The 12,499-nt window shown below is 50.5% G+C and overlaps 1 protein-coding gene across 3 annotated transcripts in view; it reads left to right on the forward strand.

Annotated features, from left to right (window-relative positions):
- Positions 1–6,230, forward strand: part of RNF186 (ring finger protein 186) — a 34,236-nt gene extending 28,006 nt beyond the window's left edge. Inside the window, exons 4-5 of one of the 3 annotated variants that reach the window (XR_011254126.1) lie at positions 3,464–3,669; positions 3,782–3,898. Coding sequence is in view for 2 of the 3 variants with exons in the window: in XM_069575105.1 (XP_069431206.1) it covers positions 5,197–5,877 (681 nt within the window). In the remaining variant the exon portion in view is untranslated. Of the gene's footprint in view, positions 1–3,436 lie in introns of all 3 variants that reach the window. The other 2 variants (XM_069575105.1, XM_069575106.1) reach the window with 2 other exon arrangements.
- Positions 6,231–12,499: the final 6,269 nt, after the last annotated feature.

The following is a 12,499-nucleotide window of genomic DNA, read 5'->3' on the forward strand; positions in this document are numbered from 1 at the left end:
ACTTTACAATCCAGGATGTCTGGTTCTAGGTGAGTGATCACACCATTGTGGTTGTCTGGGTCATGAAGATCTTTTTTGTATAGTTCTGTGTATTCTCGCCACCTCTTCTTAATATCTTCTGCTTCTGTTAAGTCCATACCGTTTCCGCCCTTTATTGTGCCCATCTTTGCATGAAATGTTCCCCTGGTGTCTCTGATTTCCTTGAAGAGCTCTCTAGTCTTTCCATTCTGTTCTTTTCCTCTATTTCTTTGTATTGATCACTGAGGGAGGCTTTCTTATCTCTCCTTGCTATTCTTTGAAACTAGGCTTTCAGATGGATAGATCTTTCCTTTTCTCCTTGGCCTTTCGCTACTCTTTTTTTCTCATCTATTTGTAAGGCCTCCTCAGACAGCCATTTTCCCTCTTTGCATTTCTTTTTCTCGGGGATGGAATCAGCCATATATATGCATATGTCCCTTTTCTTGGATTTCATTCCCATTTAAGTCACCACAGAGCACTGAGTTGGGCTCTCTGTGCTATCCAGCATGGTCTCATTAGTTACCTGGTTACATATTGGTGGTGTTTAGTTGCTAAGTCATAGCCTACTCTTTGCAACTCCATGGACTATATCCTGCCGGGCTCCTCTGTCCCTGGGATTTCCCAGGCAAGAATACTGGAGTGAGTTGCCATTTCCTTCTCCAGAGGATCTTCCCAACCCCGGGATCAAGCCCATGTCTCCTGCATTAGCAGGCAGATTCCTTATTGCTGCGCCACCGGGGAAGCCCATTTTGCACATAGTAGGGTGTGTATGTCAATGCCAACCCCCCACTTGGTATCCCCTCTTCAGGCGAGGCCGCAGGTCCTGCCCGCTTTCACTTCTCTTTAAGAAACACTGGCTGAGCAGACCTTCAGAATGCCTTATCTCTGCACCCCATGTGAGACCAGTTACACTGAGGGCAGCTCCATAGCAAGGCGTGTGGGTTACGCAGTCGGCCCTGAGCAGGGTTTCATGGAGGCGGGGCCGTAAGTAATCTCCCCCAGGTTCCTACAGTGTTACCGTCTCCATTTTATCAAAATGAGAAACTGGGCTTCAGTGAAGTGGAGAAGACTTGTCAGAAGTCGTGCAGCTAGTGAATGACAGGAGCCGGATGCCTAACTATAAAACCAGAGTAAACGGTTAAGCCAAGGCACGTTTATGAACTTTCACTTTCTACTTTATATATTTCTATAATACTTGAGTTGTTATACTCAATGTATGTTTTCTTCACAGTGGTTGCCCAACAACATCAAAGGTTATTTTTTAGACACTAACCTCTAATTACTTCCCTTGGTCTGACTTCAACCTCACCCAGCTACCTTCCTGATTATTATTTGGCTTCCCAGGATTCTTGCTTGGAGAATTCCATGGACAAAGGAGCATGGCAGGCCACAGTCCATGGGGTCGCAAAGAGTCGGACACAGTGAGCTACCATCACTCACTCAGAGCTGGCTAGGGGCTTTTCAGGTGGCGCTCGTGGTACAGAATCTCTCTGCCTGCCAATGCAAGAGGCGTAAGAGAAGCAGGTTAGATCCCCGGGTCGGGAAGACCCCCTGGAGGAGGGCATGGCAGCTCACTCCAGTATTTTTGCCTGGAGATCCCATGGACATGGGAGCCTGGTGGCTACAGTCCATAGGGCCACACAGAGTTAGACATGACTGAAGCGACTTAGCCCATACACAGGGCTGGCTAGCAGAGAGGGGGCGTCACCGGCCAAGCTGACTGAATTGTGCTGTCCACCTGATTTTCTATTTCTTATTATAAATGAATGCAGCTCAACAGATTTCTTTCTTCTCCTATCTCAACCCTCCCTAGGGTCTAGCAAACAGAAAGGAGCTTTATATAATGCAGGTCAAAGCAGTGAAGAGACACAAGGTCTTTTGGGCACAGTAACCCACAGGCCTTGGTTCTCTTGGCCATGTACACTTTGATTGTCCGTGTCAGAAAGCAATTAAAGGCTTCTTTTCTTCATCTATTGCTATGTTACTCAAATGACTCACCCTTACAAGGGAGAAAAAAATCCGACTCAAGCTGACTTAAGAATAAAAATCCAGGTGGATTTTATCGGTTATTATAACAACTAAAAAAAAAAAAAAATCCAAAGAGTTCTGGCTTCAGGTATGGCTAGATCTAGGCATCCAGTGTCATCAGACCTTTTTCTGATTCTTTTCTCATCTTTCTTTTGTGCCACATGGTGTGGTCCTGGCAACTAAGGGTTCTATCCTCTAGCTTGGAAAGAGAAACTTGTCAGTCATCCCAACAAAAGTCCCAGAACTGAATCTCGTTACTTTGGCTTAGCTCACATTCTGAAGTCTGAACCACTGCTTTTAGCCAGTAGGGTGCATATGCTGATTGGCCTGCCCTGAATGACATCGCCTCCCCACTCCTGCAGAGGGGCAAATCACACAGAATCAGAGTGGAAAGCAGCAGTTACCCCCAAAAAAAGGCCACCCAGAAGGAGAAGTGGATGTTGGGCCTGGGGAGGGGACATGCTGGATCTGAGCCACCCTTCAACTTGATCTGGGGGAGAGGAGAGTAGAGAGAAATGACTGTCATGTCGAAGGTGAAGGAGAAGAGACGTGACGCCAGGGGGTAGAGAGTGGAGAGTGGATTTCAGAGACAGAGGCCCCGGGGGAGCCTGAGGCAGGAGAGCAGGGCCTGCCCCTTGGGGTGGGGACAGTGCTGAGTCAGAGGAGCTGGACCCTGTGGACCTCAGCAGGCGGCAGGAGCAGCGGGCCAGGTTCGTGCTTCCGGATTCAGCGTGGCTTCGGGGAGATTACTTCGAGGAAGTGGATCATGTCACCCCGCTCTCTGCTACTCAGGTCAAGGCAACAGAACCACATTTTTTTCCCTAGCTTTTAACTTTTTTGTTATAGTTGGTTTATAATGTCTTGTTAGTTTCTGATGTATAGCAAAGTGATAGTTATACATATATATAATTTTTTTCTTTTTCATATGCTTTCCCATATGGGAATCATGATAGGGGGTGGGGGAGAGGTTGAGAGTTTTTGTTGTTTGCTTTTGAACTGTGGTGCTGGAGAAGACTTTTTCAAGTCCCTTGGACAGCAAGGAGATCAAACCAGTCAATCCTAAAAGCCATCAACCCGGAATAGTCTTTAGAAGGACTGATGCTAAAGCTGAAGCTCCAATACTTTGGCCACCTGATGCAAAGAGATGACTCATTGGAAAAGACCCTGATGTTGGGAAAGGTTGAAGGCAAAAGGAGAAGAGGGAGGCAGAGAATGAGATGGTTAAATACTATCACTGACTCAGTGGACATGAGTTTGAGCAAACTCTGGGAGACAGTGAAGGACAAGAGAGCCTGGCATGCTGCAGTCCATGGGGTCACAAAGAGTCAGACACAACTTAGTAACTGAACAACAACAACAACAACTTGCTTGTTTTTACCGCACCAAGCAGCATGTGGGATCTTCGTTCCCCAACCAGGGATCCAACCAGCAGCCCCTGCATTGGGAGGATGGAGTCTTAACCACTGGACCACCAGGGAAGTCCCAGGAATCACGATTTCTTAGCCGCCACGCAGCGTGTATCTGCCAGTCCCACATGCGTCCTGTTAACTGGAGTCAGCTGCCTGAAGGCCAATCGCCTCCACACCAGCAGACGAGCGAGACTGAGTTCCTGGACCCAAGAAGGTGGGAACCCGACCTTGCATGCTGGTAGCTCCCCGGGGTCCTGGCCCCAAGGAAGGCCCCTTGGCAGGCAGCCAGCAGGCTTGCCCTGACCACACCCCGCCTTTGCTTCCAGGCCTCCGCAGCGCCGTCCTTCCAGGGCTGTGCCGAGATGCGGGGCGATCACAGGTGAGGACTCTGTCACGAGGCTCAGCTCCAAGGAGGCCCAAATAAACAGCAGCTGTTCATGTTACTCCTGGGTCTGCAGTGTGTCTGGCACACAACAAACACACCTATTGTTAGGTCTGTGACGTGCACAGCTCAGGAATCAGGAACGGTTAACACAACTACTGCGGCTGTAAAGGAACAGATGGCCGTGACAGGTGATAAATACCAATGAGCTGTTGGGGTTTTACTGGGTTTGGCTGGGCTTTCTCCCCCTGACACTCAGAATACTTTCCCCATCACTTCTCTCTTCTTCACAAGGCGGCCTGCTTGCAAATGGGCTCAAAGCGCAAACTTTTTCCCATTGATCCTGACATCCAAAACCTTTCATGGAGATCCACTCATGGCAATGTTTTTCAAATCGGGATCCCCGCAATCCGCCTGGGTTAGAATCATGATGACGTTTATAAATGGGGCAAATTCTGAGCTTTCCATCTGGACCTTGCTGAATCTCTGGGTCTAGGGCCCTGGAAACTTGTGTTTTGAAAGGTTCCTGGGAGGACCTCCCTGGTGGTCTAAGAATCTGCCTTCCACTGCAGCAGGCTCAGGTTCAATACCCAGTTGGCCAAGTAAAATCCTACATGTTGTGGGGCAACTAAACCCAAGCACTGCAACTAGAGAGAAAACCCACACACCGCAGCTAAGACCTGATGCCATTTGGTCACTAACTTGTGTGTCCGACTCTTTTGTGACCTTGTGGACTGTAGCCCACCAGACTCCTCTGTCCATGGGATTCTCTAGACAAGAATACTGGAGTGGGTTGCCATTTCCTCTCCAGGGGATCTTCCTGACCCAGGGATCAAACCCACGTCTCCTGCATGACAGGGAGATTCTTTACTGCTGAGCCACCAGGGAAGTCCAAGACCTGACTTAGCCCTAAATAAATGTTTTTTTAAAAAAGAGATTCCTGGGATGGGGTGGTGGTGGTGGTGATTCTAATATATCCTGAAGCTCACAAGAGGTAGTCCCGCGGGCAGTCATGACGCACAGGCCCCAACAGGAAAATCCTGATTCCCGCACTGGCCCTCCCTGCCCCCATGGCCCTTCTATCAGGCAATTCAAAGTCTCCAGGTGGAGAGTTACTGATTAACCCTAGGTTTCAAGGAAAGAAATAATAATAACTGAAGGGACAACGTGAGCCAAGAAACAAGCTGAGCAGCCCTGGGAGAGTGGTGGCAGACGGCTCAAGACTGGAAGGAGGAGAAGGAGACTAGAGCCCGCCAGCCTGCGGCCAGACAGCCTTTGGGTCCCAGCAACACCCACCGATTTCTGCCTGTCGATGCCCAGGCCGTGAGCTGCCACGTCCTGGGGGCTCCGGTGCCCAGAATGGCCTGCCCCGAGATCCCGCAGCAGCCCCAGCCGGTCTGCCAAAAAGCCACCCCCTCCGACCCCGCAGGCTGCGCTGGAGGTCCTGGCGGCCCCACGGAGGGCGACCTGGAGTGCCTGGTGTGCCGGGAGCCCTACAGCGGCATCCGGCCGCCCAAGTTGCTGGGCTGCCAGCACGCCTTCTGCGCCGTCTGCCTGAAGCTGCTGCTGTGCGTGCAGGGCGACGCCTGGTCCATCCCCTGCCCTCTGTGCCGCAAGGTCACGACCGTCCCCGGGGGCCTCGTCTGCACCCTGCGCGACCAGGAGAACGTGCTGGCGCGGCTAGCCCGGCCGGGCCTGGAGGTGCCGCTCCGTCCTCAGGGGTTGGCGAACCCTGTCGCCCCGCCGGCAGGGCAGCCCAGCGCTGCCGGAGAGGAGGAGCAGGACGCGGTGAGCGCCAACCGCGCGGCGGCCCGGCGCCTGGCCGCGCACCTGCTCCTCCTGGTCCTGCTCATCGTCCTCATCCTGCCCTTCATCTACCCCGGCGTCATCCGGTGGGTGCTCAGCTTCCTCGTCACCCTGGCTCTGCTGCTGGCTCTGCTTTTCTGCTCTCACCCCGGCCAGCAGGGCGGCTGCGGGCCCACCCCCAGGACTCTCTTCTGCAGAGAGCAGAAACCCAGCGAGATCGCCTCCATCGCCTGAGCGAGCTCTGACTGGGCGGAGTCGGGGGTCCCTTCCGCCTCTGCGGCCCGCTTACCATCACAGTGAACCGAGGAAGCGGTTAGGCAGCGGGCCGGCTCCCTTGGGAGAGCAAATGCCCGCTGGACTTGCCAGCCAAAGCCAGAACGGCTGTCTTGGGCCAAGAACTGTGCTTTTGGACAAGAGACTTACGCCTGCCGCGGGTACAGCATAATAAACTCTTTGGGGCTGGGGAAGGAACTACTTGAAAGCGACAAAGGAAGGGGGTCTCCCGTTCCTTTTAGTCCAATGCCCCTGACTTTTCTTTCTGTACCTGGATGAGAATATTGCAAATATTAATGGTATTGGAAAACAAATAGAACTGGAACTCCTTTTCTTTTTTTTTTTTTTTGCAATTTCTCTGAGTTTTTCTTTCTTTCTTTCTGTTTGATTTTGTGTGTTTGGGTAGTTTGTTTGTTTCTGCCTGTGACATATCTTCCCTCCTGGGAAGTCAGAGCCCACAGGAAGTCCTCTCCCTGATGCTGTCTGATGCCCATCTCACCTCTCCAAAGGTCCTGGTGGCTCAGGTCTCCCACTGACCTGCTCCCAGGGATGGAGAGGGAGAAGTTGTGCAGAGAAGTGATTCTCCTGCTGTGGCTGGGGGATGCCCACATTTGGCTGGCTGAGTTGGGGAGGAGTAGGGAGGACCCTGGTGGGTTTGGGAATTGCTCCCAGCAGCTCTACCAGGATTTCTCAGCTCCATGTCATCAGGCCCTAAAACAACAGAGAATCTCAGGGTTACAAGGACTCCCCTCCAGCGGTGGGTCCAGCTGCCCATCTGAGGCTCTCAGTCCCACACTCTTGAACCAAATCTTCACAGTCGTTGTTTTCTCTCTTATTGCATCCCGATGCCCAGTTGAGATTTTGTCATAAAAGATAAGAGGCCCCATAAATGCAACGGTCCTCTCCAATAACCCTGTCTTTCCCACCTCGCCCTGGGAGTCACAGTCATCTGAAAGGCTCTTGCGTCTTCTCTTGACCATTTCTGCTCCATAACAGAGAGGAGACTTCTGCTGGAGGGAATGACCTTCCGGGGCTTCTGGAATCGGGCACCGGCCAGAGGGACCTGTCAGGGTGCAGGGGGGTGAAAGATGGGAGATGTCGCATGATATCCTTCCAAAGACCCCGTAGTTGAGAGGCAGACTTGAAACCTCAGAAGGGCTCCTTGAGTCCAATCCGTCATCCTTCCTGGGCCCCCTTTCCTGACAATGGTTGCATGTGTGTCCTTGATCTGGGCCTTCTGGCTCTCTGAGCTTCATTTCCCCCAAAATGAGCTAGTAGGACTGGATTAGTCCTAAGTTTCCTGAAACCCAGAAGCTGAGGGCACTGCTGGGCTCCCGGACAATGAGCAAGGGTCACAGCCCCTCTGGAGTCATATACAGAAAAGTCAGGGTATAAGTCTGTATGCAATTAGCTCTTGCGATCTGCAAACAAAATCTTCCTTTTTTCTTATAAGGTGCTTTCAGGGCAACTCTGTGACGCCCTCGCTATTGGCTTTGTTAACTCCAGGTACTGGGAGGGGGCATGAGTGAGGGTGTGTGGGTGTCCCCATCCCTTTAAGCCAAGGCCAAGTGGGCCTGGAGAACACCTTGTTTCCCCAGGATGAATAAATGACAAGAATTGTTTGGCATTTCCAGAACTGGCCTGGGGCATGTACAGTTTGGGAGGGTAGCCAGTAGGTTAGGGAAAGGACGTTCTTTCCTCATTCACCTCTACTCCCATTCCACCTTGATCTTGGACCCTCCACCAAGGTTTCCATCGCTAATAACAACACCATTTCTACCAAAGCAATGGTGGACTCATGCTTACTGAGTGCTTACCATGTGCCAGGTACTACATTAACTACGCTGTGTCCATTATCTAGTTGAATCTTCATGACAACTTTATGAAGAAGAGATCACCATGCCGGAGAGAAGACTGAGGATCAGAGAGCAATTCATCTGCCTAAGGTTGCTCAGCCAGCCACTGCCAGAGCTCCCTAGGAAATTAACCCAGGCTTCTTTCTGCTCCAGTATCCTGCCTCCTTTGCATACAGTTCCAAAGCAACCAGGAAGCTGGTCACTGCTAGTGGGCTTGTGGGCAGAATAGGAAACTAACCTCTGGAGCCTTCAGAGAGGCCAGAGAATTCTAGCATCTATTATCTATGCTAAAGAGAAAGAACAGAAAATGATAAAATGGGCTGGCCTTCCCTACTCTTGCTGCCCAGTGCCAGCCTCCCCTGAAGGGAGCCGTGCTGGCACACAGACCCCACCAGTGTGTCCTCTGTCCTGACATTTCTGCCCCTTCGTCCTGAAGCCCCCCTGGTCCTTGAGTACCTTTCTGCTCCTGGCAGTGTGAGGAGAGAGAGCACGAGAAGCTAATGTCAGCCCAGCCTGCCCTGGAGAGAAAGAGAGGAGACAGGCGGTGGGTGCTGCCAAAGGATGTGGGTGGGAGAAGCCAGAGAGGCGGGCCGGCGCCCAAAGCCAGGCTCAGACCCAGGGTGTGGCCAGCCAGACTCACAGAACTTTTCTGAGCCGTGCTTTGCTATAAAGTAGGGAAGGGTGCCACCCACCTGCCAGGGGCTCCTTGGGCACTTAAAGTGCTGCTGGATGGACTTCCGCGGTGGCCTGGCGGTCTGCATTCCCAGTGCCAGGGGCCTGGGTTCACTCCCTGGTCAGGGAGCTAATACCCACATGCCACGAATAAGAGTTCGCATGTCTCAACTAAGATCTGGTGCAGCTAAATAAATAAATATACACTAAAAAAAAAAACAAACAAACAAAAAAAAAGCTTGTGATGGCCTGGATGGGAGGGAAGCTTGGGGGAGAATGGATACACATATATGTATGGCTGAATTACCTTTGCTGTTCACCTGAAGCTATCACAACATTGTAGTTTGTTTTTTTTTTTTAATGCTACTGAATGAGAATCCCATGTCCCAACAGGCTGGCTTTCTCATCAATCATTGAGCTCCTTGGGTTCCATGGGGCCTGTTCAGTGTGACAGAGAGCAGGGGCCCAGCTTTGGTAATGGGGTGGAGAAGCCCGTCCAGGGTAGGAGCATCGTCCAAAACAGGCCAATCTGGTGGCCAGCTTTATGCTTAGGTCCTCAGGATGGACAGGAATTGCAGGGAGAGGCCAAATTCCACCCCCTTCAGCCCCATCTCCCTATTCTGTGGCCTTAAAGTCAGACATAACCTGGCTTGAATTCTAGCTTTCTCACGCAGAAGTCACTGCACCTCGCTGCATCTGATTCCTTACCCACGAAACAGGTTTCACAGAGTTGTCTGGAAATTAGTTAAAAAAAAAAAATCCATGGTTGAGCATTTAGGACTGTAAGGAAGTAAAGAAGAAAGAGGGAAGACGAGGAGAAATGGATTGAGTTCTAGAAAGCCCTAACAGGAATGATGAGTACAGACTCTCTTTATTTTATTCAATCTTATTAATAAGGACATGGATTAAAACCTGGACACTAGAGGCCTCCCTGATGGTGCAGTGGCTGAGACTCCTCACTCCCAGTGCAGGGAACCTGCGTTCAACCCCTGGTCAAAGAACTGGATCCCACGTGCTGCAACCGAGACCTGGCTGCTATATAAAATAAATAAATATTTTTTTTAAAAAAACAGACACTAGAATTTACCTCCTCCATTAACAAGCCTCAATATGAGCAATGTCTTGAGTAATATAAGAAAACAATCACCCCTAGTATGGTCTGTATGCACTGAGTGAAGTGTATTACATATGATATCGCATCTGCTATAAGGTTCGCTCCAGTTCAGGCGCTCAGCCATCTCCAGTTCTCTGTGACCCCATGGACTGCAGCACGCCAGGCCTCCCTGTCCATCACCAACTCCCGGAGTGTACTCAAACTCATGTCCGTTGAGTCGGTGATGCCATCCAACCATCTCATCCTCTGTCATCCCCTTCTCCTCCTGCCCTCAATCTTTCCCAGCATCAGGGTCTCTTCCAATGAGTTGGCTCTTTTCATCAGGTGGCCAAAGTATTGAAGCCTTAGCTTCAGCATCAGTCCTTCCAATGAATATTCAGGACTGATTTCTTTTATGATTGATTGATTTGATCTCCTTGCACTCCAAGGGACTCTCAAGCGTCTTCTCCAGCACCACAGTTCAAAAGCATCAGTTCTTCAGCGCTCTGCTATAAGGCAGGTGCTATTATTAATTAACTCCAAATTACCAATAGGGATGCTGAGGCCCAGAGAGAGGTTGAGTAACTTGCTCAAGATCGCACAGTAAGGTGGCGGTGGAGCCAAGGCCAGGAAGCAGAAGTCCAGGTCCAGAGTTTAGACTTTGAGTCACTTTACTGTATTGGATGAAACACTCCTGGGCACGTTGTAAGCACAACAAGGTATGTGAGCCCATGGCCTGAAGGGTGAAAAATTAAGAAGAGGCGGCATTCCCCCTTCGGCTGGGGTACTCAGGGGTGCCAGGGCTAGAAGCTTGTGGAAGGTCGCCTGTTCCATTACCTACAGCTGGGTTCCCGTCTCAGCCTACAGCACCGTTCATCACTGGAAGCTCTCTCAGATGACTGAAGGGAGCGTTGTGGTCTTTGCTGGAACAATGAATTCTTTGTGGCAATGGAAATTATTTCCAGGAATGAAGGACCTTCCTGCAGTCTCTCAGGCTATGGGGAGAACATGGAGCACATTCAAAGAAAAGTTAGATCTGAGCTCTTGAATCTGCCTGGAGCTGTTCACACGAACTTTATATTCTTGCCTGAGGACCTTGAAGTCACTTTCTTAAAGGAGACTATTTCTTGAGTCAGTAGGGAACTCTCTGAGAATTCAGGACACCATGAAATCTAAGACCTGTCGGTGCACTTACACCACAAATATTTATTGAAGGTCTGCTCTGTGCCAGGTACTGAACAAGATATTTAATCTTATTTGATAAGGAACTTTGATGGAAAAGAGAAACTAATGGGTACAAAGTTGAATTGTGTCTCCCTTCCCCCCAAACTATCTGTTGAAGCCCGAATCTCTACTACTTCAGAACGTGAACTTATTTATTTTTTGCTTTTTTAATAACTTAAGTTTTATTGGAGTATAGTTGCTTTACAACGCTGTATTAGTTTCTACTATAGCAAAACAAATCAGATATATATATATATCGCCTCTGGTTTGGACTTCCTTTCCATTCAGGAGCATGTGACCTTATTTGGAAATAGATTTTTACAGATATAATCAAATTAAAATGAGGTGGTCATCAGCATGGGTCCTAATCCAATATGACTGGTGTCCCTATAAAAATGGGGAAACTGGTCATGGAGACAGACACACTCAGAAGACAACATGATGACTCATCAGAAGGTCAGCCAGTGAAGGGGAAGGCAGAAAAGGGTCATGTTTCTACAAGCCAAGGAATGCGAAAGACGGCCAGGAAGTGACCAGAAGCTCGGAGAGAGGCCTGGAATAAACTTGCTCCCGGGGCTTTCAGCGGGAACCAGCCTTGCTGAGCTCTTGATCCTGGACTCGTAGCCTCCAGAATGGTATGAGACAGGAAGTTTCTAGTACTGTAACAGGGAAGAACGGAATCTGATTCCAGGTCAGATGCGCTTCTTCACCCTTTGCTTTCTGTTGCTCCTGTCTCTGCAGCCACTACAAGCGTGCACTCTCTAGCCATGAGCATACATGGCAGCCTGCCTCCGGAACCCTGCCCCTCTGCCTGAATGTTCAAGTGCCTTTGTTCAGCTCGCCAGGAAACACCCCGACCTTGCCCATCTGGGACTGGCCGCAGGAAAGGAGAAATTAGTACATCCCCTTCCTGAGGCTGGCCAAATCAGGAGATATTTTGCAAGACTCACGGCCTTTTGGGGCTTCCCTGGTGGTTCAGTTGGTCAAGAATCCAGCTGCAGTGAAGGAAACTGCCTTCCGTGCAGGAGACCAGGGTTTGCTCTCTGGGTCGGGAAGGTCCCCTGGAGAAGGAAATGGCAACCCACTCCAGTATTCTTCCCTGGAGATCCCCATGGACAGAGGAGCCTGGCGGGCTGCAGTCCATGGTAGCAACTGGAATACCACCACTGTGGCCCTTACACTTTACTTCCTCACTCCGCCTCCCTCTTGTTCTAGAAAGGAAACTAGCATCCAGGCCCCAGTAAGACGGTACCTTAAGACTCTAGTGAGCCATCTTCTTGGGCACTGGCTTCCCGAATAAAGCTGCTCTTCTTGCCTCAACACTTCATCTCCTGATTTATTGGCCTGTCGTGGAGGGAGCTGACCAGACTTGGACCCAGTGTGCGGGGCTGTGCTTAGTCCCTCAGTCGCGCCCAACTGTTTGTGACCCTGCGGACTGTAGCCCGCCAGGCTCCTCTGTCCATGGGATTCTCCAGGCAAGAATACTTTAGTGGGTTGCCATGACCTCCTCCAGGGGAGCTTCCCAACCCAGGGATCAAACCCAGGTCTCATGCGTTGCAGGCGGATTCTTTACCGTCTGAGCCACAAGTGTTGTTTAAGGAACAAGGGATTGTGGCTCCTCGGTACAGCAGCCCTAGGAGCCGATACAGCATCTATTCTGTGCCTGGGCTTGCACCAGACCTTGAAGCTGGGCTGCTTCAAGTTCAGCAAAGTAACTTGCCCAGAGTCTTGTAGCAAC

The sequence above is a fragment of the Ovis canadensis genome, chromosome 2, assembly GCF_042477335.2.
Source record: "Ovis canadensis isolate MfBH-ARS-UI-01 breed Bighorn chromosome 2, ARS-UI_OviCan_v2, whole genome shotgun sequence".
NCBI classification, from domain to species: Eukaryota; Metazoa; Chordata; class Mammalia; order Artiodactyla; family Bovidae; genus Ovis; species Ovis canadensis.